Source organism: Setaria italica, chromosome VI (genome assembly GCF_000263155.2).
Source record: "Setaria italica strain Yugu1 chromosome VI, Setaria_italica_v2.0, whole genome shotgun sequence".
Taxonomy (NCBI): domain Eukaryota; kingdom Viridiplantae; phylum Streptophyta; class Magnoliopsida; order Poales; family Poaceae; genus Setaria; species Setaria italica.
Genome location: NC_028455.1, coordinates 32782524 through 32809255, shown reverse-complemented (window position 1 = coordinate 32809255; position 26732 = coordinate 32782524). Strand labels below are relative to the sequence as shown.

Here is a 26732-nt window from a genome sequence, read left to right as displayed (position 1 = left end):
CCCCCCCCCCCCCCCCCCCCCCCCCCCCCGGCCTGGGACCGGGACCCTGGAGAGCTTACCTCTGTCTACTCCACTCTTGGTTGTCTGGGAACACAGCACCAATCAGCAGGCACAAAATGGTCCCGTAAAACCTCATAGTTGGCTCAGCTGCCACAGCAGGCTTTGCCAGGATGGTGTGCGCACAGCACCATTGGTAGTTATTGGTCTTGAGATGAAAGTACCAGCATTTCGTTCTTTTCCTTGAAGACCCAATGCTGTGCTGAAAGGGCAGTCTTCCCGCGCTCCAGGTGTCCGGCTTCCTGACAGACATAGGTCCAGTGATCAATGTAGCCTAATCTGGTAGGATTCTCAGAACACAACAGTCTGCAGGTGGATAAACATCATTATATTGGATAACACAATCCAAGCGGATGCTAAAATATTTAGTAAACTCATGATGACCAGATTAAATACAATTACAAGAAAGTATTACCTTTATGTTGGAATGATCTCTTCAGTCATTCATCAACACACAACAACCGGTGCATCATAAATAGGAATGAACCTTTCAATCTCTCATGTTCTCTTACTTAATACTGAAAATGTCAGTACATCTGGCTTCATTCCCTTATCCAACATTTCTTGTAAAAGATCTTCGCCTTAGCTGTTTCTCCCTGGCTGCAGTATCCATTTATAAGAGCTGTGTATGCATAAACATCAGGAGCAAGTCCTTTTGTTAACATCTCATCGAACAATCCCCGAGCTTCATCTAGATATGCTGCTTTGCACTGCCCGCCAATTAATACTGTGTAATAGACTACATCAGGTTCAATTTCATTGTTTTTCATATTGCTCAGCCACGTCTTATGCTTTGCTCTAAGAAGAATACTCCTTGTCCTTAGCAATGTCCTGCCACCTTCGGTACAGAATCTCCTTTAGGTGGACATCCAATAGCACAGTGTATGCAACTACATCAGGCTTGATTCCAAAATTTATCATTTGATCAAAGAAATCACATGCTTCTTTCAACCGGCCAACCTTGCAATAACCATTCATCAGTGCAGTGTATGCAATGACATCAGAAAGTCCTCGCTCAACCATATCATCGAACCATAAGCGAGCACTGTGCATATCTCCCGTCTGACAATAAGCTGATATAAGTTTGCTGTAGGAAATTACATGAGGAACAACATTCTTTTCCAGCATCATGCTACATAAACTTGAAGCCCCTTCTACTTTTCCATCTCTACAAAGGCCGCTTATCAATTTGAAACATGAAAACGGATCCACCATATTTCCTTGTTTAGCAACCCTAAGGAAAAGCATGTAAGCATGGTCAGTCCAGCCTGAACGCAAATACCCACAAACCATAGAACTGTACATCACTTCAATATTATCTATCCTTTTTCTTCTACTATATTAAATAACACCTCTGCTTCGCTCAGGTTGCCTCCTCTACAAAAACCAGCAATAACTACACCATAGGTGAGTGAATTAGGCTCCAACCCTTGGTCCATCATGTGCTCTAGAAGATCAAATACCTTCATAACAAGACCATTCCTGCTATATCCACTGGCCAATATGTTATATGTAACTACATCTGGTTTTATATTTGCCTTCAACATCTGCTCAAATGCTTGCCAAGCATTTTCTGTTTCTCCTTTGAGACAGTAACCATTGATCAGGCATGTATAGTGTATTTTGTCTGGTGCCAAACCTTCAGCCATCATTTCATTCAGTAGCTGAACTGCTGCGTTCAAGTTCCCAAGCTTCCAATAAGCATCCATACCAATGTTATAAAGCACGCCATCAAAATGGAGTCCTAAACCTCTAAATTTCTGGAAGTACACAGTAACTTCAGATGTCATGCCTAATTTCCTGAGGCACTGTAGAAGATAGCCAACAATGTGACAATTTATCTCAATGCCATGGGATACCATAGCTTCAACATGATGCCACGCCTTTTCTAGGTTACCCATTTTGCAATAACTACGAATGAGATAGCTATAACCATATTGATCAGGGGCAAATCCATGTTTGGTCTTGTTCTCCAAGACTTTTTCAGCCTTCTCCAGTTTCATTTCTTTGCATAGTCCATCAATTACCATGTTATAAGCCATGGCCTCAATTGGAACCCTCTCCTGGGTGATTTCTTGTAGAACAGTATATCTGCTTATCATGTTATAAGCAAGGTCATACTTTCCACAATCACAAAGACCAATTATAAATGACGAGTATCCGTGTACATCTGGTTTCACTACCATTTCAATCATCCCAACCCACACTTGGAATGCTTCATTAGCCTTATTTGCTTGGAAAAGCGACCTGGTGACTATGTTTAATGAATGAGCATCCAGCGTCAACTGAAAGCACTTCATTTGATCATAAGTGGTGACAACCATATCCGATTCACCGCTCTGAGATACAAATTTGAGCAGAAAGTTGCAAGCCCAAATTGTTGGGACAAATCCAAGTCTGCAAAGGTGACAAAACTTCTCTATTGTTGCTTGTGCATCGTGGCATGTGCTGTATGCCTTGATTAAGCAATTGACTGCAAATGAGAGTACGTGAGAAGTGACACATGTTTTTCTGAGGTGATCAATGAGTGTCAAGATTTCAGGACTGCCACTATCAGTTGCCGAGATAACCTCACAGAAAAAGGATACCAGCATCTTCCCCTGGAATGAATGGGATAAAATTTGTATCATCTCTGAGTAGGTTGAGAAGTCATGGTGAAACCCAAGGCTATGTGTATCTTTAAAGTAGGCAAATGCAACAGCAGGCTTCCTCCTTAGGCAACGGAGCGTCTGCACAACACTTTCAGAGCTTAGAGAATGGTGTCGTTTCCGGATAGGTTCATTATCAGGATCACAATTCAGCTTTTCATCACCGCTCAAGTCCTCTAACTGAACTGAAGAGGCGGATACAGAGAACTGGCAAGAAGAAACTTCCCAGGAGCTGTGCCTGAACCATTCAGCAGTGCATTTGGGACGGTGCCACAGGAGCATTGAAGATATGAATCTTTCAGCTCTTCCTATCATGAACCATGATTGATAAAAGAAATATTCCTGCATCGAAAAAGAAATAGACAAAATCTATCAAAAACTTTTAGATGGTTCCCATTACTGAACAGGCAAACATAACATTTTAACTTCAATGCTGATTGCAGATAATTGCTAAACCCAAGAGATGATTGGAAAAGAGACAATTTCTTGTGAATTTCTGTATCTCTATACAATAATGCTACAGTAAATCTGCTAAAACAGTTTAAACCACCAATCACAGGTAAGTATGCAAGCGGGACGACCTGTGCCACTCTGGCTGCAGTTCTTTCATGCGGGTCTTGCAGCACCCACCAGCTACAAATGTCCGCTAGGATTGCCGGTTGAACCTGCCAAGCCCAGCAGAGCCCACAAGCAGTCATCACTCATCAACCACAAGACAAATAGAAGGGAATTTCAAAACAACAACCACATTTGGACAAAGCCAAATCACACTCCAAACTGGTAAGCTCTTGCTGACAGGTTTGACAAGTCAGTAAAATCATTCCTTTTTATCAGAACTGGAATCGGATAAACTTTACAAGGGGAATCGTATCACGGTTCCAACTGCAAATTCGTGCAAGAGCTCCTGCTCACAGGTTTGCCAAGTCAGAAATTCATTCTTTCTATCAGAACTGGAATCGAATAAACTCAAGTTCAAATTACAAGGAGAATCAAATCGCTGTTTCAACCGCAAACTGGCACATCTAGCAGGCAAACAAATTTAATCCTACAACCATTCCGGCAAGGTAGTGTAGGGAACTAGGGATCGTTCTCTTACCAAAGAAGAAGAAATCAGCCCTCGACGAATTGATGAGCACTGCACGCCGGTGACGACGATGAGGTGTGCGGCCGCACTTCCAGAGTGCTGCGGCGGTGATGCAGGCAAGAGGTATTCGGCGCCTCGATTACTCGCAGCCACAGCAAAGAAGAAGCTCCCCGAGAACAGAACGAGTCGTCCAACTCCCAAGTGTGCTAGGACTACGTACAAGCGAAAGGAAGGAAGGAGGCAATCGTCTAGACCGAGGCTGGAGCGGCGCTGTGGCGTCGGCGGCGGACAGGCGGAGAGGACCAACGGGCGGGAGTGAAGGGCCGGCGGCGCTACGCTCGGCCGTGTGCGTGATGTCCGCGCCCTGGGGGCCGCGGGGGGACATGGGCATGGCCGGCCCACCTTTTTTTGGGCTTTGCGGGGGCGAGCTGATGCTGCTGGTCCACTTCAAAGCCCAAAGGAAAAGGAGCTATCTCTCTTCAGCGGCCCATCGGACCACGCATAGGAAGGCTTGTCTGCTGGTGGATTTCGTGATGCATTCGCTGCCGGGAATTAAGAAATGACCTCGCGATCCACGCGTGCATTTGATTATATATATATAGTCGAAAAAAGAAAGAAAAAAAAAAGTCTTGATTGATTCTTGCCGGCCACTACACCAGGCTGGCGCTCAATAATGGAACCGGGTTTGTCTTCGACCACCGCTCTTTTCCCGTCCAACAACAACACTAAGCTCTCCAACCCTCTCTCTTCCTGCCATGGCTCAAGCTCAGACTGAGACCAACCATGGCGGCCCAAAGGAGGAAGAGAGCCTCACATCCAGGCTTCCGACCAGAGAAGGATGGTGGAAACCGTTCTTCCTCTTCCAAGGCTTCTGGTTCACGCCCCAAATGGTCAGGAGCACCGTGCTCGTGCAAGCCCAGTTCCGGCCACGCGCCGACGACATCATCCTCGCCACATACCCAAAGTGCGGCACCACCTGGCTCAAGGCCCTCGCGTTCACAGTTGCCCACCGCTCCCAGCACCCGGTCGCTAGCCATGGCCACCCCGTGCTCACCAGCCACCCTCAGGATCTCGTGCCATTCCTGGAGCTGCCTCACCGGGAGCTCCACCCTATCGAAGAGCTTGAGGCGCTCCCGTCCCCGAGACTCCTCAGCACGCACCTCCCGTGCACATCGCTACCCTCAGGCGCATCAACCCTTGGTTGCCGGATCGTGTACCTGTGCCGGGAGCCCAAGGACGTCCTTGTGTCCATGTGGCACTACACGAACAAGGTGCGCAAGGATTTCCACATAGATTTGGGTAAGGCTTTCGAGTTCTTTTGCGAAGGGGTCTCTCTCGGTGGGCCTTTCTGGGAGCATTGCCTTGGGTATTGGAAGTGGAGCATGGAAGAGCCGGGAAGAGTTCTTTTCTTGAAGTACGATGAGATGATGGCTAACCCTGCTGAGCATGTGAAGATGCTCGCTGAGTTTCTTGGTGTTCCATTCACTGAGGAGGAGGAGAGTGCTGGAGTGGTGGAGGAGGTGGTGAGGCTGTGCAGCTTCGAGAACCTCAAGAGCCTGCCGGTAAACTCCACGGGAGTGTCTGATCGGGTTGGCGGGCTGCCGATGGAGAACGCTTCGTTTTTCAGGTCTGGGAAGGTTGGGGATTGGAAGAACCACTTGACGGAAGAGATGGCGAGGAAGCTGGACTGCATCGTTGAGGAGAAACTGAAAGGATCTGGGCTCTCCTTTTGACATGGTGGGAATCGTGCGTCGCCGGTGAATGCCTGCTGCATGTGCATTTGATTTTCCGAACACATATGTACCTACATTCCAGGTTGCTTTGCGTCCGAGCCAGACTACGTGTATGCTTGTGCACTTACGGTAAGAGTGTGCCTTGATTTCCTTTAATAAGATATCAACAAGAACTCCGTGTGCGTCGATTATAATTTCATAAGAAAGTATTGCGTGCTTCCTTCCGTAATTGAGTGCTCGTGCAATTGCGTTGAATCTATCTTTGCTGCTTACGCGCTGGGCTCGTATCCACAACATCCATCCATCCTGAGTTATCAACAATCTGACTGGAAGGAATCACTGGATTGTACACTTTCGTGTTAGTGTTACGCTAATGCCCAAAGTTCTGGAAGCGGGCACTGGGCCAAACAGAACCAGAATGCACGCGAGTATTGTGGGCTTCAGAGGCGACGGGCCGACTGAAGTAGGCCTTGCTATGGATGGGTCCACTTGATCGAGATGTTTTTCGCCGCGGCCTACTACCGGCCCAAGCCAGGTTCCTCCTAGGCCCGTCCTCTGTGTGTAGATGGATGATGCCTCGCCACGCCAATACGCCATGCTCACTTCACTTGCCGCTCAGCTTGAATGCGATCTCGTAACCACCGTATCGTCGTGACCGACATTTGCTGCCGGCAATTCGTGCACTTGGAAAAGAGCTCGTGTTCTACGCGTGCAATTCTATATAGTCACACGAAGGCTGGTGCTACTGAGCCGTCATCTGGTAGGAGTACATATATCAGTAGCCATCGTACATCGAGATTCCATGATCAGTTATGTTTTAGCTAGCGTGCTCAGCCCGGGTTGCTCGTGCAGCAAGCACCTCGAGCTGTCTCACCATGACCTTCACCACAACATGGAGGAACATCCCTGTTAGCAATTTTCCATTGAAAATTTTATATCCGATTAAATTTTTTTGAAAAAAATTTGAATTGTTGGCCTTTCCCCTTAACAATGAAAAAAATAAATTCATGGTTCCACCCCGGTGACATCTCGTTGGCCGCCACAAGCAATGTCTCTAGCGAGTGCAACACCATCCTTAATGATGACCCCTTCATATATGGAGGAACAGGTTGGGCTGCCGACATCATGATTGTACCATGATGACACCTACAAAACACAATGCACAACAACTCCCGCCACACATCATGATTTTGCATTTGGAAAATCCAAATCATAAGAAAAAAATGATTTTGCATTTGGTCATGAGTAGCATCCAGCGGACCTAGGTTCAACTTTCCCTACTAATTTCGGTAAGTATACAGAAATGGAATATACACTACTATGATGTTTTTCACTTATGCCTCACAGATAAAGATATTATAATGGCACAACTTCCATATATAATAGTTCTAAAAGGTTTCTAGACATTTTATAAATTTTAATAGAGATAGAACTTGCCTTATTTTTAAATATGAAAACTGACAAATTAAAATATTTTGCGAACTACCCGTGGATGTTCTAAAACTGTTTCACTACTACAAAACATAGATATTGTAACACACTCCTGTAACATGTTCATGGATGTGTTACAAAGAAGTTTAATAGTAACACAAGGCTAAGTGTTACAAATGAGGGCAGTAACACATACCGCTTGTTTTGAAAAATGTGTTACAGACAACAGTTATAGTAACACAAAATTGATGTTACAGTGAAAATGTTAAAAAAGGTAGTATGTTGTAACACATAATCAGAACACTTGAAATGCGTTACAAATACATATTCTATAGTAACACAAAGTAATATTACAACGAAAGTGTTACAAAAGAAATATATAATGTCAATGTTTCATCCATATATAAAGGTCTGTTACCATTTCCTATTATCACACGGGTAAATACATAGAAGAGCCTTTTTAATCAATAATGAAAATTTAAGCAATAGAGGAAAAATATTACATACTCTCAATTAGATAATATAGGGTGTGGGGATAAAATCTATCACCAATAAATTGGTCATTATCAGTGGATATTGATGAGATATGTGATATTTGAAAAAAAACTAGACCTATAATTAATCTTGAGGGTACTAGTGCAATAGTGCATGTAAATAGTCTTACTCTGGTTAGAAAGGTTAGTTCCGTTCTTGCTTTGTGGCCTTTTAATTTTTTTCCTTTGGAATTAGTAATTGATGACTAGGATTGGTAATTAAATTGACCGCGAATTGCTTGATCAGATTAGCTGCTCGCAGAATAGAATTAGTAAAGCTATCACACACATGCAGCACGAGACAGTACACGATGCTAGCTGAATGCTGCAGCGCCGCAATAATGCCGAATCCTTTATCGCCTCAATGGTACCGGTCGACTGGCCAAGGACGGCATGTTTTAATTTTTTTGATCACCGATTGAAGAAAGGGCGGCAAAGTAAAAGTGCGAGATTACAAAATTATCCATTCCAAAGGCCCACAACCTGGTCAAACAGAAACCGCTTAGGCTCTGGCGCTCCTCCGAGCCGTCCGCGAAGGGAGATCGCGATTTGCCATACTCCCCACGCCCTCGCCGCCGCCGTTGCACCTCTCGCCAACAGGATCCTCGGCAAAGCCCCGGCTCCCGGCCTCCTGCACTGGCAGGACAGCCACCAGAACTGGGCCAACAACTACGGGAGTACCCTTCTCATCTCACTACTCTTTTTTTTTTGCACGTTGCCTTGTTCTTGTTTAATACCTACAAGGTTACGATTCTCAGTTCGGGAGTGCTCTTATATTCTATTATCTTGTTGTTGCAATTGGGATTTGTTGATCACCAGAGGTGGCCCTTGATAGGGCATGCCTATATAAAAAAATTAACAGCCACGACTGCGTCGTAGTCGAGATAAGAACAACGAATAGTCCTACAAGATAAGAACGTAAGGCGTGAAGATGAATAGCCATGTGCACGCATATAAAAATAAAGAATAAAATATGAGAATACGGTGAATGAAAGCCCACGGCCACCGACAAGATTATATTGTTGAATATTATTCTTTAAATCCACAGAGAAGTCATATTTTGAGTGAAACTGCAAGTCATCGGTCAAAATCTTTGATAAAAAAATTCTTCTGATACATTCATTTCGAATACATTAAAATGATGCGAGTATCTTTGTCTCAAAAAGTATCTTACAGTAGTAAAGTATTGGTACATTTCAAAAATATATATTGCAATAAAAATAGTAATGATAATCGGTACCACAATCATTCATGCATGATTGATGCCGGCAATCAGTCCTGGTGCTTGTAATAATGAAATTGGATTAGTTGGCCTATCTTCTACTACTATATCAATGTCCTATATATAATCACTTGGAGCTAAGCTCTCCGAGACTCCCACCGTCCCCCTCTTCATGCCATGGCTCAAGCCAAAATTGAGACCAGCCATGGCGGTCCAGAGGAGGGAGAGAGCCTCACATCCAGGCTTCCGACCAGAGAAGGATGGTGGAAACCGTTCTTCCTCTTCCAAGGCTTCTGGCTCACGCCCGAAGTGATCAGGAGCACCGTGCTCATGCAAGCCCAGTTCCGGCCACGCGCCGACGACATCTTCCTCGCCACATACCCAAAGTGCGGCACCACCTGGCTGAAGGCCCTCGCGTTCACAGTTGCCAACCGCTCCCGGCACCCGGTCGCTAGCCATGCCCACCCCGTGCTCACCAGCAACCCTCAGGATCTCGTGCCATTCCTGGTGCTCCGCCCTATCAAAGAGCTTGAGGCGCTCCCGTCCCCGAGACTCCTTAGCACGCACCTCTCGTGCACATCGCTACCCTCAGGCGCATCAACCCTTGGTTGCCGGATCGTGTACCTGTGCCGGGAGCCCAAGGACGTCCTTGTGTCCACGTGGCACTTTTTCACGAACAAGGTGCACAAGGATTTCCACATAGATTTGGGTAAGGCTTTCGAGTTCTTTTGCGAAGGGTTCTCTATCGGTGGGCCTTTCTGGGAGCATTGCCTTGGGTATTGGAAGCAAAGCATGGAAGAGCCGGGAAGAGTTCTTTTCTTGAAGTACGATGAGATGATGGCTAACCCTGCTGAGCATGTGAAGATACTCGCTGAGTTTCTTGGTGTTCCATTCACTGAGAAGGAGGAGAGTGCTGGAGTGGTGGAGGAGGTGGTGAGGCTGTGCAGCTTCGAGAACCTCAAGAGCCTGCCGGTAAACTCCACGGGAGTGTCTGATCGGGTTGGCGGGCTGCCGACAGAGAACTCTTCGTTTTTCAGGTCTGGGAAGGTTGGGGATTGGAAGAACCACTTGACGGAAGAGATGGCGAGTAAGTTGGACTGCATCGTTGAGGAGAAACTGAAAGGATCTGGGCTCTCCTTTTGACATGGTGTATGTGTAGTCATTATGCTTCGACGGTGGTGACTGCTCCATGGGCATTTGAAATGTTAGGAGTTGTGGGGGAAGAAAATAATAACTCCTGGCAACTCCCACTTTCCAAACACATGCACTACCACACTCCTGGTTCCTTTTGTGTCCGTGTGTATGCTTGTGCACTTGTGCTGTCGGGTGTATTTCTTGATGCTTTGTGATTCCTTTGAGATATCAGCGACAACTATCTGCATGCTGATTAATTTTCATCTACAAGTTTCTCCGTCTGGATCACCTGCCGGGCCAGAATGCACGCGAGTATTGTGGGCTTTAGAAGCGACGGGCCGACTGCATTAGGCCTTTCTGTGCAATGGGCCCATGGCGCTAGAACATACAAATTTAGCCGTATAATCTATATCTATACCTCTAATATTAAAGTGCGTCAAGTCTCAACTCTTTACTAATCAATCTGCAACCCTGAGTTAAACAGTTCATCCTTCCTTCCGACCGTTAGGTAGTTTTGCAAAATAATCCCTCAACTCTTTATTAATCAACACGCTACCCTGAGTTACACGGTCTGTCCTTTTTTTCCTTGCTCGCGCTACAGCCTAGCGCCCTTCCTCCCTCGATTTCTCCGTCCGTGGCTCTCCCCAATCCACTGCGAACCTGTAGTGGGGTGCTGCCGGACCAGGGCCTCTACCGGCCATCTGCACGAGGTCCGAGCCACGTCCAGGTCATTGGCGTTCTCGTTGGCGTGGGCCACTGCTCATCTTGCACGCGGCTGAAGCCGGAGCTGCGCCCTAAGGCCCCTCATGCTCTGCCTCTCCACACTACCTCCACACGCGCTACAGCTCTAGATTAACAAGGAGTTGAGGACTACCCGTCATTGTCCCATGTTCGCAGGAGGTAGGATACGCCATTGCCATGCTAGAGGTTGATATTGGGCTCTCTCACAGGACAGCCGCATCAGCGTGTGCTTGCCGTGTGTGCACGTCAATCTGTCGTAGCACCTGCACGAGTGAAATTGGAGTAGCAGCAGCTTGCTTGCTTGTGGATTGGAGTGCTACGTGCTTCAAGTTGGACTGAGTGGAGCGACGGTGAGGCAATGGACGATGGCATTGAGCTCGCCGTGAGGGCATGGCTGCCCACACACATCCTCATCGGCCAAGCCACTGTTGGGGGATGAGGGTGACGAGGCCGCACCGTGCCGTCAAGGATGAGCTCCGATCGTGCCAATGGTGATGTAGATGAGCACCATGAATTGTGCCTGCAATGACAATGTGCTGGTGTGCGTTCCTGCTGGAGCCTAAAGTCGGTGGCTCTGCAGTGGATAGAGGGAAGCTCAAGGAGGTGGCGGCGGACAAAGCTCAAGAAGACAACGGACCAAGGTGGGGTCGAGGGGAGGAGGGGGGCAGCAGGTGGTGCCCGGCGACGCACTCGGGAGACGCTGCGAAGACACTAAAGAGGCTCCTTGACTTGAGGCCTGAGCTAGGGTGGCTGTGTGGATCGCCGCAGCAGAGTTGGGAAGGAGTACAGATGAGATAGAAATGGGGGAGTGGATTAAGTGGCTCCATCCATGATGACTGAGCGGATAAGTCTAAGTGGACGCGTCGGCGACTCAACGCAACGTGTCCTTTGTTTCTCATGCATCACCGGTGGGCCTGCCAACAGTGTCGAGTTGTGGCAATGTTGCAAGCCAGCTAGAGCAGTCCGTCTGTCAGGTGTAAGGTTCATGCAAGACATGCTCGACACTGCGCATGGGCCACGCATGGTCCTTGCATGCATCAGTAGAAGTTCGTTTTCGCAGAGTTGACTAGATACGCTCAAGAGCAAAGGTTGTTTGATTCATTTTATTCCGAAAGAGACTAATTTGGTACATTTTGTTTGCTCAGTTTATAAAACATCACGATTCATAAAGAGCTGTGGTAGACTTGAGAGAGGGAGAGAGAGGTGGCCGGTACAGTGAAGAACTTCTAAGGCTAATCCCAGTGGGAGTTTCATAGAGGTTTCATGCACATTAAATACGGTGACACATCAGCATATGTGATGACATGGCATGGTAGTTATGAAGTGAGAGAGGGAAGGAGTTTCATCATGATGAAACTGTGTATACACTGTTTCCAAGACTATGAAATCTATTGAAACTTGCATTGGGGGCTATAGAGTTTCATTTCATCTAACCATATCCAATCACATGCCTCACAATTAAATGTCATGGGCATCCTATGAAATCGTGAAATGAAACTGTGCAGTGGGACTTCCTGTTTCATTCATGAGAATACACCTCATGGGATGATGTGGCATCCTTGGAAACAGTGCAATGAAACCTTGCACTGGGACTAGCCTAAATGAAATTAAAGATGTATCAATACGCAGATTACCTTATGTGTTGGTTCGACACAATCACTCGGTAAAGACTAAGGTTGGGAGGTGTGATTCTTATAATATGTCTTTATGCTTTTCAAGCAAGTAGAAAGGATTAAATAAAATATATAAAAGTGTAAAATATAGGATAATAAATTATTGGAGTCGGAACCAAATTTAAGTTTTTTAAGACAAGTAATGTTATTTATTTAGTTTTAACCGTGGTCCGTGGCAACACACGAGTATTGTGCTAGTATATATAACTTTTGAAAGTTTATTTTTTTTATTGAACTTCCATTATTTAAGATTAATCTCATCATTAGATGCTCTTCGTCTTCATCAGCCCTATCATGTTGGAGCTGCCGCCGCCTCCTCTGCTCGGTTGCTACTTGCGGGCACCGGCCTCGCTCGCTAGGGACCCCTGCGCCTACCCAACACTGTTCCAGCCAACGCTGCTGGCTTGTCCGCCTGCCACCGCGCCATTCTCGTGGGCGCTGCCGCTATCCCCTGTGTGTCACCCTGCTTGCCTGCCCAGCCGTCGCGCACGTCCCCCGCGTGCACCGTCACCCACGCACATGCAGGGTCGGCTAAGGGCTTTGGGTAAGCAAGAAGATGGGATATCAAAATTAAGGTATATAGTACGAATAATAAAAATTATGTATAGTTCATAAAATATAATAATAGTGTAACAAAAAATTTAAAAACAATAACTATTATGATTACCTCAAATAAAAATTTAATGCTTCGGTGCTTTGTAAAAAATCATCTTTGGGCATTTTTTGATGCAAAATCTTCAAGAACAGTATCAAGATTAATGTCGTCCAAAACATCCTTCTCGATGTTGCACATAGCTAAGCCGTTCAATCTTTCTTGTAACATAGTTGATCTCAAACAATTTTTCAATTATTTCAATTTGAAGAAACTCCTTTCGGTTGATACTACTGTCACTGGAATTGTTAAGAGAATTCGATATGCAATGGAGACATTAGGGTAGCAATCTACAGTTTAACAAACTGAAGAATCTCAGTTGCTGACATCAATTCTTCTAGCAAAGATACTTGCAACACTTTTAATTCAAAGAAAAAAATCATCCAACTCAACATCAGACTTGTTGTCATGAGAAAAAGATTTTGCAAAAGTAGTACAACACTTTCGTTGATCATTATCATCCAAGGACTTCAGCCAGAGCGCATCGATGGGCAGGCAGGGTTGCGGCGGTAGGAAATGATCAAATGAAACGTCGCTTGCAGCCTGCCCTCCGCTCAATGGATCAGGTTACGTAGAATAGGACTGGAATGGAGAGTTACCTATGGCATAGGCTGTTTTGTGATCGGCCTTCAAATACTTACTATGCTAAATAAAAAATTATATGTACTAATTACCTATATGGTTGCGCACATGCCAACACCCTATGCATTGCTGGCTAGCTAATGTGGTTCAAGGATATGCAAAAGATATATTTTTGAAATGTTGAATTTTATTTGGAAAAATATTGAATGTCAAAATGTTGAAGTAGGCAGTGAAATAAATTGAATTTAGTAGTTTTCATAAAATATTGATCTATATTTAGAAAATGTTGAATCTATTATTTTTCTATTGGTCTAAATTTTAGAAAATGTTGAACCTATTTTGTTGGATAATCGATGCAAACTTTTAATTGGATCTAATGATTAAAGTCATGAAGCTTAACCACCTTTTACAAATTATATAGGAGACTCCACTTTAGCTACTTATAAAGAAAAAAGAATAAAAATGGTCGTTTCGAAGAAGAAAAAGAAGAGAGAAAAACATTGCTAGAACCTCAAAAAGGAGAAAAGGTATTATTAGCAGAGTGGAAGAGAAGTGGCTGGGCAACTCGCTCCTGGGCCTTCGTTGCCAAGGAACCAAATTAGAAATCTAAGGAAGATAAGGGGATAAAAAAATCAACGAGGCATGAAAGAGTAGTAAGAATGGAAACAAAACATAAGCTAACATTTTCGTCCACACGAACAACTGCATCCCTAGCTCAATCCTCCTTTCTTCCTTCCTGATCATCTTGCCATCGTGGAGGTCGTTCTGTTTTGCACGGCGACATGACATCGGTCATCGGCAGATCGATGTGTCAACAAACAGCTCGAGTATTGTGGGCTTTAGAAGCGACGCGAGTATTGTGGCTTTGAAGCGACGGGCCGACTGCAGTAGGCCTTTCTGTGCAATGGACCCATGGCGCCAGCCCATACAAATCTAGTTGCTTATAAAGGGGAAAAAGGAATAAAAATAGTTGTTTCGAAAAAGGGAATGACTACGTAACATTCGGCTGTTTTTCTTTTTGTTGTGTCAATCCATTTCTTTCACCATCCCGAACGTGCCACGTGACAATGATTAGGGGCCAGGAAACGATTGATGCGGATAGGAAAAAAAGTCAAAATATGATGTGAGCGTCATAAGAAAAAATCGATTGAAACAAGAAGATGCAACAATAAAAAAAACCAGAAGACAACTTGTACAAGTGCAAACCAGCTAAGTGCACTAATTTGTGTAAAAAAAATAGAAAAGAAGAATTTTCTTTTATGAATCACAGCACGACACATGTGCTCCACGTACACATACGCAGATTCAACGTATAAATACACACATACAAATCCTATCTCTAAGAGCAAATCTGAAAAACACTAACCGATATATCTCGATATTGATAAAATCACCGTAGTTATCTTACTCTCCACAAACATATGGTCTAGCTAGGACTTGAATCCGGATGGGTAACTTCCACCGAGTAAACTGCCAATCAACCAGCAGAATCAAGCCATGTATCATTTGCTAGTTGATAAAAATTGAGTGAGAGAAAATCAATAAATTTTCTAATGAAGACCACAAGAAAATGTGACAGAAAAAATAGAATGACATCAACCAAATCTCTATTCGCTTCAGCTTATCAGCCGGCTTATCAGCCACCGAACAATATTTTTCTCTCATAACAAATCAGCCATTTCAGCTTTTCAGCCGGCTTATAAGTCCAGCCGAACGTGCCGTTAAGACAACAGACATGGTAAACAAAAAACAAAAAGGACGGCCACCTAAGGTTTGGCCGGTCTTGCCACTGCATTTCACACACAATTAAATTGAAAGACCATTCATACATACAGTTAAATAGAAAAAATCAAACATACATTGAACATAAAAAATATAAATTCTTTAACTATTTGTCTGGATTAAAGATATTTACACAAAATAAAAAAATAAATATTTTACCCGTCAAGGAAACATGCACTACCGGACACAGTAACTTTGCCGAGTGCCTGGGGCACTCGGCGAAGGGCCAATTACACTCGGCAAAGGGTTTGCCGAGTGTAACACTCGGCGAAGTTTACTCGGCAAAGTTTCCTACGGCAAACAGTGAGTTTGCCGAGTGTCGATCATCGGGCACTCGGCAAACGCTTTGCCGAGTGCCACAATACACTCGGCAAAGTATAACACTCGGCAAAAAGATGCTAACGGTCAGCGACGGTAACGGCTCCTTTGCCGAGTGTCAGACGGCAGACACTCGGCGAACCTGTAATCTTTGCCGAGTGTTTTTTTCACATTGCACTCGGCGAACCTACAATCTTTGCCGAGTGTTTGTCAGATTGCACTCGGCGAACCTACAATCTTTGCCGAGTGTTTTTCACATTGCACTCGGCGAACCTATACCCTTTGCCGAGTGTATTCTATGCGGCACTCGGCAAAGGATGTCCCGCCGGCCAGATTAGTTTAGGCTTTTACCGAGTGTATCCTTGCGGCACTCGGCGAAGTTGCGTGTTTTGCCGAGTGCCCCCCCTTGGCACTCGGCAAAGGGCCCTGCTGCAAAAATTTTTTGGCACCTTTGCCGAGTGCCAAGACAATGGCACTCGGCAAAAACGTCGATACAACAGAAAATGGGCGCTTTGCCGAGTGTTAACACTCGGCAAAGTACCCGAGCACCCCCTACAAAACAAAAATGTTACGTATAAAAGACCCCTCTCAAAAAAACAACCAGAGAAGCACATGCATATAAATTACACCACAGGCATATAAATTGCAGCACAAGCATCACAAGCACACAAATAACATTCACAAGTTCTGGTCAAAACAGGTAATTCACAAGTTTTACCACAGCTAACACCTCTAGTTCACAAGTCACTGAGGAGGATGAGGAGGATGAGGAGGCTGAGGAGTATGTGCAGGTGGCCACTGCCCCCAAGAAGATTCTGCATTGGACGCCGCCGATTGATTCTGCACAAAGTTATAGAGATTGTATTAGTCACTTTTCTAGTGTAAGTCTGTAGTGCATGTAGTTTCTAGTTTAACTCTAGATTGATTGTAAGGTTGAGAGTGACTCACAGGAGTAGCTGCAGGAGGTGGTGGAGGTGGCGGGAATAGGTTCGGTGGCATAGGTGGTGGAGTCTGACCTAAACTGTGAAAGACACTCTGCATGTATTGGAACATCTGCTCCGTCCTCTGCCTTTCTAGCTGCCGATCCGCCTCGATCCTCGCCTCTAGTTCCTCCCGGCGCTTCCGTTCTACCTCCACCTGGGCCTACAATATTTCATCCCAATGTCTTATTGCCAATGCCAAGATATGAACAAAATGAATGAAAAATTAAAGAAACAGGAATAACCTGCAGAGCCTGCATCTGTAACTGTGCAGCGGTAGGCCGTGCCCGTATCGCGGGGCTCGAGTCAGTGCTCCTTGCTCGGATCTGGGAGAGGGTGGGAGTACTGGCAGTGTCGATCACGCTATCTCCAATCCAGTACCTGCCATGCTTCTTCCCTCCTCCCACCCTCATCACAATTTCAGGATCTATATCTTGAGAGCTCGGATCGAACTCTGGCCCATGAACCTCCCTCGCCATTGCTGTGTACTCGGTGACACGGCTGTGGATGCTGGGATGGCTGTAGAAAATGTCCTATGTGGGGAGTAGAAAAAGTGTGGAGGCTAGGGGAGGATTTTTTTTTTGTTCGCCGAGTGCCAAAATTTTACACTCGGCGAAGTACTATGTTTGCCGAGTGTCTAGGTCTAGGCACTCGGCGAATGGACACCTTTGCCGAGTGTCTTGTGCTGCCACTCGGCGACATTCTCTATTTGCCGAGTGTCGGAGGGCGGCACTCGGCGAACCGTGTCTTTGCCGAGTGTCGGAGTCCAACACTCGGCAAAGAACTAACGGCCGCCCCAGTCCGGTGACGGACGGCGCACGTGCGATGCACGCGCCGTTGATTTGCCGAGTGTCGGAATGTTGCCGTGTGTCACTGAGAGGTTTGCCGAGTGTCGGATTTATGGCACTCGGCAAACTACCTCTTTGCCGAGTGTAAATATTTTGCCGAGTGCCGTGTTAAATACACTCGGCAAAAAGGCCGTTTGCCGAGTGCCCGAAGGAATGCACTCGGCAAAATTTTTACACTCGGCGAATTTACTGTTTCCGGTAGTGATGGATGTCGTCATGAAATTTCGCCTGTTAACACCGTCTTGGTGAACAACAATGTTGTAAGAGAAGAGAGAAATGGCACAAGAAAATACATACGTGCTGGGCCCGGAAGACAATGCACAGATCAAAAAAAAACAAGAAAAAAATAAAACATAACAAATACATGAAAAATTAAAACATAACAGATAAAAGAAAATTTGAGCTTCATGGATTCGTCTAAAAAGTAGGCGCACATAAAATTTCTGCCTCCTTTTATCGATCCAGATCAAACTAATCCGTTGATCTTGAACAGCCACCGGATAGTATCTAACTCGTCATCCACGCGCTAACGGCCGTATCCACTGCACTGCAACAAGCCAACAATCGTATTCACGCCGAATTTTTTTAAAATTTTGACCCATTTTAATCTAAAATTTTATAACTAACCCTCCTAATCTATATTTCCAAGAAGTAGTCTTTTTTATCACGCCAAGCTCTATGGCGCGACTAATGCTTGAGTCATGCTACATGTAATAGCGCGATTAAAATACCATGCTAGTGTAAATATAAAATTGATTTCCACGTGGCGCGGATGATTTACACGTGGCGTGGACATGTCCAAGTAATGTGATGCTAGTCACGTCAAACAGCTCGGCGTGACTCACAAGAAGTCACGACATGCATTCCAGCATGACAAGCAACAACAGCCAGGTTGCTGGCTTATTCAAGTGCACAAAATTTCAGTTCATTTAGCCGTATTCGGTTCTCTCTTTTAACTAGCTAATGACCTTTTAAATTCTTCAAACTTGGCAAATATAATATATATAGTGTACATGTTCCATTTTACGTGTTTTCACTCTAAAACATGGTGTAGAAAATGAAAAATCTAGTTTCAAAATAGGCTAAGTGTTATTGATTGTCATGAACTCCAATTCTGACTAAAATTGGTTGGGAAGGAGTTTACCGACACTAAAGATTTTAAGCATGAGCTTACTTCGTGAAAACAAAAGAAGACAAGAAATAAGATTGGCACATACCCTCCGGTTAAGCTGCGTTGGTTGTTGTCATCCATATACAATATGGAGCTAGCGTAGATATAATGTAGGTGGAACATATGAGTTATTGGTGATTTTATTTTGCGGATGGAACATATGAGTTATTGGTGGTTTTATTTTGCAGAGACCCTATGACGATAGCGTCATCATCATGTCATAGTAAATTGTTGCTTTGATATTATTTTGAGTTAATGTTTTTATAGCTGGTGATTCAGAGAAACTAACACGTGTAATTATGAAGATTTCCATAAGGGGTCTTAATATCTTAGTGCCCATGCAAGAATTTAACCTACATCCATAAATAATGGAGGTGGGACCCGCATGTCATTGTGATGGGTACCTGTGCCACGGGTACCCCCAAGGGAGCGACTCCTAATGGCCCACTCTCCGACCTCAGGGATGGATGGGCCACGTGGCACCCCTCCGACCTCCCTCAGCGGACCTCCCTCCGACGCCTCACCCAAAGGACCGATCCCACGTGGCCTCGAGGAGGGGAGCCATCATGACCAGTATGACGCGTTGGGAGCGTGACCCTGGTGCACCTACCCACCGACACGTCCACATCAAGGGTTGGGCGGTACAGTCTCGCCCGCCCCAACACCAACCTAAATCTAGGAAGCGGGCCAAGGGGGTCTTGGTACGAGCACCGGCCAGAGAAGGCTATCCGACCTCTTGGCAGGAGGTCGGGAAGCGCAGCCCCAACTGCATGGGGCGGTCGTTGACTGAGCGGTAGCATGCCAACTCTCGTGCGTGAAGGGGCGCACGTCGCACACCCTTCCCCGCGACAGGGGTTGACGGACGGGACAGCCGCCACGGACACACACAACACAACCATGCACACTTACGAGCACCTTGTTGTAAGCCTCTCACGCACTCGAGCTCAAGGAATCCAATCTGCTGCCTAAACTGTAGCCATGACTTGAGAAAGATAGCCAGAGCTTGGACGATATTTGCTTGATATACACGTATGTGCAGCATGCATCTGAACATGGGGTTGGTTAACGAGCCAGCTCGACTCAACTCGATGCGGCTTGTTGTCTAAACAAGCTAGCTCCATTCGACTCGTTAACAAAATGAGAAAAAATAAGCTAATTTGGCTTGGCTCGGTCCAGCTCAGCCACATCAATTTTGTTTCCCAGTACAAACCAGCAACAACCGTTCAAATACACGTATGATTCACACTAACAAATCACAATTCAAAAAGATCATTCATACCAACTTAATCCACTTCAACTCTTAATTACGATTCACAAGTAATAAATATGATTTCCTTCTGAGTTAAGAACACAAAATAATCCCCAAAAAGATAAAAGAAAAAACCAAACAAACACCGTGAGATGTTTACGGATGACACAAACGACATGCACAGCCGTGGAGCATGGACGGATAACTGAATCAAAGTTTCCATCCCTTGGTTTTGATCTCTACAAGTACGACTAATAACACTTAGCCTATTTAGAAATTGGATTTCCAAATTTCCGCACCATATTTTGGAGTGCAAACTCTTAAAATGGAACTTATGCACTCTATAGAATATACTTGTCGAGTTTAGCGAATTTAGAAAGTCATTAGCTAATTAAAATGGGGGAATGAAATAGGTAAAGTGATATGTCTTTTTATGCACCTAGGAGTGCAGGCAGGCAGCTAGCAGCTTAGAGCTGGTCACGCCATCTGGTTAGTCACAGTAGATGGTTTGGCGAGACTAGCTCGGCACATCAGGCTTTATATTGTATTCGATTTTTGTTTATGCCATCGTGGTATATTGGTTACACTATTACATGTGGTATGACTCGATTATTAGTCGTGTCATAGAGCTTGGTCTGATCAAAAGAACTATTTCTTATAAATATAGATTGAGATGGATTATTTATAAAATTTTAGATTAAAAAGGGTTAAAATAAAAAAAAACCTCTTTCACGCCGGACTCTGAAACAAAACCATCAGCTAGCTGGCCGCCCGTTCGTGCTCGCAAAGCTAATACTACACGCGCGCGCTGGCGCGCGTCCTGGCGCGCGACGCGAGTTGCCAGGCAGCGAGAGGCCCCGTGCTGTTGCTTGGCTGCTGCCCACGTGAGGACCGCGGGGCACTGGTTTTGCTGCTGTCCCCGCACGGACCTCGGGCTGGGTGTTTTTTTTTTCATTTTTTCTATTCAATTAATTTTTTATATTTGTATTTCAAGTAATAAAATTTATGTGCATAAACTGTTTAACAATATTATTGTGAAAGTGTGGTGGACGTTATGCGCATAAGTTGTGTATATCAGGAATGTTGTGTTATAAAATTTATCATGTAAGTTGTTGTTAGGAAAAAATTATACGTATAAATTATGTGTATAAGTTATAAATTTTTAAAAATAAAATTAAAAATTATCATTTAAAAATTTTACGAATTTTACGTAGAAGTTGTACGTATAAATTTGCATGTCATCAAAATTATGCTAAAAATTATCTTATAAAAAAATATTAGTACGAAATTATATGTTAAATTTATATATATAAGTTATCATAATAAAAAATGGAATGTTGCGGGACTTTCAAAAAGAAAGTTTGGGGGAGCGGACAGGGACTGTCGGGAATTGAGGGCTGGAACCCTCCTGACGCGCGTGTTAAAATTCCCCGTTCATGCTCGCTCTTCTTTCTTCTCTCCCTTTCGGTCAGGTAGCCCAGGACTGCTAGGCTTTGTGCAGGCCCAACAGCTTGCTGGCCAGCGTGGCAAGCAGCAGCTTGGCGTGGCCACGTGCAACAACGCATAGAAAAATTCGATTGAAAAAGCAAAACAAATATTACTCGAGTGTTGGTTAAAAATTCCGTTCGAAAAAAGAAGATGAAAAAACATTACTAGATCCTCAAAAAGAAGAAAACATTACTAGCATAGTGAAAGAGAAGTGGCTAGCCGACTCCCTTCCGGGCCTCCGTTGACAGGCAAGAACGGTATGTTTGGATGGAGGGATGGGATAGAGTCATCCCTTTTTTGACGTGTTTGGTTGGTAGTCACAGGGGATGGAACGATCCCAGATAGAAAATATTCTCTGTGGATCCGAGACGAAACGATCCGCCCAAAACGGCCGGACCGATCCATCCCCATCCCGCGCCCGCGTCACGTGCACCTCACGCCTCACTGCTTTGACCCCTCCGCCTCACCCCTCACCTCCCCATCGCACCCCTTCGCACCACACACACCCGCCCGACCCTCCCGTTCCTCCTCGGCGGCGCCGTACCACGCACCAGGCACCTGGTGGCGCCCCTCTACTCGCTGGCCGAGACTGTGCCGGCCCGATGTAGATCCGGCCGCTCGTCAACCTTCGCTCCTCCTCGTCCATCCTCGCCGCACCAACAAGATATGTGCCCCCCCCCCAATAGAGTTTATCCGACCATCCCCGGCACAAGGCTGCTTCCCCACCACCGGCTTCTTCCTCGACGCCAGCTTCTTCCTCACCGCCGGCTTCTTCCCCACCGCCAGCTTCTTCCGCGTCATCTTTGGATCCCAAGGTATGAAACCCTAGCCATGGCTTCTGCATAATTTGTAGCATGTATTGGCATTCTAATTTCCCTGGAAACAATGTATCCTCTATATTGATGAATAGGTATGACACGGTGCCATGTATGTTTTTGTTTGATTGTTGTATTGTAGATGGAACAGAAGATCAAGGTTTTGATTTGTGCTGAGCTCATATGTTTTTGTCAATGATAATAATAGTGATTCAGTCTAGAAAAAGGGAGAGGGGTGTGAGGAGAGAATGCATTGGTTATGGGTGGAAGGATGATACAACTTGTGTAAAAATATGGAAGGACGACACCACCTTAGGAATAGACTAGCTGCTACTAATTTTGATAGTTTCTAAATACAGTGTTGAGCTGCCTGAAGATCTGCTAAATGTTCTGCCTTCCAGACTTTGAGGAGGCACACATATTCTACTATTATGCATACCTAGTTGCCAATCCTCACATTGGTAAGGCCTTCTATAAGCTGCCTTTCAATCACAAGTTGAACCGGGTTGCTTTCTTCATCGCCGACAAGTTTCCTAGGTGTTAAAGAATGAATGATGCACCAGGAGAACTATTGGCTGCGAGCTTTCTTTTGCTTGTACCACTAAAAGTGCACTGGGGTTTTAATTTGCTTTAAATTTATTAGCTTTGTGGGTTGTAACCCTCTTATACATGGTATTGTGTGATTGCAATGTGCTCATTTCAGTTATGGAATGCACGGAATGCCTCCTACTTGATTAATCGGTATGGTTTATTGATGTGTTTTATGGAATGTTTATGGAGTGATCTTTTGATGAGGATGTGTTTATAGATTGTTTATTTGTCATGGTTTATTGATTTCAGTTATTGATGGGGTTTGATCGGTATGGTACAGTGCATGCTTGTTGCTTGCTGGTGGTCCTTGTGATCTTTCAAAGGAGGTAACTTTACCAACTGAACACAATGAGTGATCATATCTGGACATCCATCCCAATTACTCCAATCATACATAGGACGGGACATCCTACCATCTTTCATCCCTCCAATCAAACATGAAATAGGGATGAACTTATCCCTCAAACCAAACATGAGCTAGGATGAGATGGGACAGGATCATCCGGGATGATCCTGTCCCGTCCGTCTCGTCCCTCCATCCAAACACACCCTAAGAAATCTAAGATAATTACAGAGGAGTAAAAAAATACGAGGGATGAAAGAGCAGTAATAAGAGTGGAAACAAAACATAAGCTGACATTTCGCCATCGTGGAGCTCGCTCTGTTTTGCACAATTAGTCTCCACGGCGACATGACATCGGTCATCGGCAGATCGACGTGTCAAGAAACAGCTCGCGTATGACAGCAAACAATGGCGGTCACGGCAAGGAATCGGAGACCTCCTGCTCGAACGCGTGCCTCAGGCTGCCCTTCATGAAGTTGCCGCTCCACGTGGACGCCGACGTCAAGCTGACCTGGCTCGCCGTCGTCCCCGCCGTGGACGACACGGTGTCGAGCCCGCCGTCGGTCGCCGGCCACACGAAGGACGGCTTGAAGGGCGGCACCGCCGGCGGCGGCACGGACCCGAGCAGGACCTGCTGGATGGCCGGCGTCCTGGGCCGCTCCCCCGGTGTCGGGTGGCTGCAGGCGAGCCCCAGCAGGATGAGCCGCTCCGCCTGCTCCCTGTCGAACGCGCCCTCGAGGCGCGCGTCGACGGCCTCGAGCGCGCGGCCGTCGCGGTGCAGGCGCCACACCCAGTCCACGAGGAAGTGGAAGCCCTCGACGTCGCAGCGCGGGCGGCGCCCGCAGACGACCTCAAGCACGACGGCGCCGAACGCGTAGACGTCGGACTCGCGCGTCGCCTTCTCTGTGTGGAAGCACTCGGGCGCGATGTAGCCGACGGTGCCGTGCACGCCGCCGCCGGCCTCCTCGATGTAGGAGGTCTTGTCCGTCTCGATGGCGCGCGCCAGGCCGAAGTCGCCGAGCCGGGCGCCGAAGGCGGCGTCGAGGAGGATGTTGGAGGCCTTGAGGTCGCGGTGCACCACCCGCTGGTCGTACTCGTCGTGGAGGTAGTGGAGAGCCGACGCCACGCCCTTGACGATGCTGTAGCGGAGCTCCCACCCCAGCAGCTGCCGCCCCGGCGCCGGGCCGAACAGGTGCTGGTCCAGGCTCCCGTTCGGCATGAACTCGTACACCAGCAGCAGCTCGCCGTTGTCGTGGCTCCACCCTGCATTGACCAATTTAATGTCAAAGTTTAATCTCCAAAACCATTTGGGGTGTTTGCAACAAATTAGTTTTGCAAATGATTTTTATTTCTTTGTAAGTTGTAACAATGACACTGCAGTGACAGTTCTAATGTCATTTTTGCAAAAGTTTGGTAAAGAAAACGAAAATGGATCATGAAGGCTGCTCAGTGTTTGTTTGTAATGAGGTGTATTATGCACACAAATGAATGTTGTTAATCAGCGAGTGGTGGTTCATTGATTGATTAGCAAAGTTTGAACGCATTGGAGCTGTAAAGTCTTAACGAAAGTGGAGAGGGTCAACAGGTTCCGCGCACATGCATCGCCTGGAAAGCCGAGTGAATTGCGTTCGAGTTGCCATTGTTAATGGACAAACCATGTGCGAGCGAGCATCACCACAGACGAATAAAGAATCAAGGAATGGTTAAGCAAGCGGCGGCGGCCGGAGGTGAGCAGGCTTACCGACGAGGCGGACGAGGTGCTTGTGGCGGAGGCGGTTGATGATGCTGAGCTCGGCGAGGAAGTCGTTCTGGCCCTGCGTGTTCGCCCGCGAGAACTTCTTGACGGCCACCTCCACCGCGCTCCCGGCGCCGCCGGGGCAGGTGTGGTCGCCGACCACCACGCCCCGGTACACCACCCCGTACCCGCCCTGCCCCAGCTTCATCTTCTCGTCGAAGTTGTTGGTCGCCTTGCGGATCTCGCGGTACTCGAACTCCCGCGGCCCGCCGGCGAGGCTCCGGATCATCGTGCCGGTGATGGCGCTGCTGTCGTCGCCGCCGCCGTGCGCCGCCTTCCGCCGCTTCGCCACGCAGACGTACGCCAGAACGGCCGCGGCGGCGAGCACGGTCACCCCCACGGGCACCCCGACGGCGAGCCCGACCGTGCGCCGCCTGGCGTCGCCGTCGCCGTCGTCACAGGGAAGCTTCTCCAGCGTCATGTTCCACGCCAGGACGCAGTTGAGCTGGTACTTGCTCCCCGTCGACGCCGAGAACCCCAAGTAGGACCACTCCGCCACGGTCGCCGCGAGGTCCAGCGGCGCGGCGAGGACCGCCCGCCCGGGCTTCGCCTTCCCGGCGACGGCCATGTACACGGCAATGCGGCGCGCGCCGCCGTCGTAGTCGACCCAGACGGTGTAGTTCGTCGGCTTGGCCGGCGAGATCTCGATGCCGAGAGGCTTGAGCGAGGCGTTGGCGACGGAGACGACGCTGTTGACGTTGAGCCCGACGTGGTTGTCGTCCGGGTCGTAGGGCTGCTTCTCGGTGTCGAGCTCGACGGCGACGATCTGGTTGGTGGCGTTGCCGTCGGTGGCGGCGTTGGTGAGGCCGAGGTACCCGCCGGAGCTCCCGGTGGGCGGCTCGTCCGCGGACGGCGCGATGACGAACGCGAACCCCTCCGCGGGCTCCGTGCCGTTGGGCCGGAAGATGTTGATGCTGAAGACGGTGCTGAAGGACGCGACCCTCTTGCCGTCGCCGGCGGTGGCGTTGGCCTCGTCGCCATGGCGGCCCTCGCGGTGCCAGAGCTTGAACGGCGTCGCGTAGAGCACGCGGCCGGACTTGTGGGTGAGGAAGGTGGCGGCGTCGTTGATGGTGTCCGGGGTGATCTGGAGCGCGCCCTGGCTGATGCTGGCGTCGCCGAGCACCGTCACGTTGGCGCCGCGGTTCGCGCCGACGAAGCGTGAGAAGCTGAACCCGGTGACATTGCCGTCGCCGCCGCCGGGAGCCGCGGGCGCGAGCGGGCCCGCGGTGGCATTGGTGGCGAGGGAAGCCGAGGCTGCGGCCGAGGTGACGGCGACGGCGCTGGCGGCAGCTAGGAGGAGCAGGTGTACGAGGAAGCGGGCGGCCATGAACGAGGAGCAGGAGGCCGAGACCACCGCCACTGCTGGGGTTGGCGCCCGTGTGCGGCCTGTGGGCGCTGCTGCACGGCCGCCCTCCTTATTTCCACCGGCTTTCCCTGAGAGAATCTTCGCCCGCCTACCGGTAAAGACGAGAGAAAAAAATTGGAAGCTTTGTTCAGTAGCAAAGCTGCGTTCACACCAGTGTCTTCTCCTGTCCTGTCCTCTTGCGTGAGGAACAGAGCGGAGAGCAGAAGAAGCCGAGATGAAGGTGCCGTCTCTGGCAGATACCAGGGGGTGTTTGGATCTGTAGTGCTGACTAAAATATATGTCACAAATATTTGAAGGCTAATTAGGAGAACTAAATATGAGCTAATTATAAAACTAATTGCACAGATGGAGTCTAATTCACAAGACGAATCTATTAAGCCTAATTAATCCATCATTAGCACATGTTTACTGTAGCATCACATTGTCAAATCATGAACTAATTAGGCTTAATAGATTCGTCTCGCAAATTAGTCTCCATCTATGCAATTGATTTTGT

General features: G+C 47.2%; 3 protein-coding genes and 1 pseudogene across 3 annotated transcripts; 2 read left to right on the top strand and 2 right to left on the bottom strand.

Annotated features, from left to right (window-relative positions):
- Window positions 1-31: 31 nt before the first annotated feature.
- Window positions 32-4112, bottom strand: LOC105914640 (annotated as a pseudogene).
- Window positions 4113-4476: 364 nt separating this feature from the next.
- Window positions 4477-10106, top strand: LOC101757880 (cytosolic sulfotransferase 5). The gene is made up of 2 exons (XM_004973845.3): window positions 4477-5523; window positions 9853-10106. Exon 1 carries the CDS (start codon window positions 4545-4547, stop codon window positions 5520-5522), a length of 978 nt encoding a protein of 325 aa, XP_004973902.1. The 5' UTR covers window positions 4477-4544; the 3' UTR covers window position 5523; window positions 9853-10106.
- LOC101758298 (cytosolic sulfotransferase 5) lies at window positions 8845-10105 on the top strand. The gene has a single exon (XM_004973846.2). It carries the CDS (start codon window positions 8886-8888, stop codon window positions 9849-9851), a length of 966 nt encoding a protein of 321 aa, XP_004973903.1. The 5' UTR covers window positions 8845-8885; the 3' UTR covers window positions 9852-10105.
- A 12957-nt stretch (window positions 10107-23063) lies between the features above and the next one.
- LOC101757486 (probable L-type lectin-domain containing receptor kinase S.5) lies at window positions 23064-26521 on the bottom strand. The gene is made up of 2 exons (XM_004973844.3): window positions 24817-26521; window positions 23064-24338 (listed from the first exon to the last, which is right to left on the bottom strand). Exons 1-2 carry the CDS (start codon window positions 26195-26197, stop codon window positions 23491-23493), a joined length of 2229 nt encoding a protein of 742 aa, XP_004973901.1. The 5' UTR covers window positions 26198-26521; the 3' UTR covers window positions 23064-23490.
- Window positions 26522-26732: the final 211 nt, after the last annotated feature.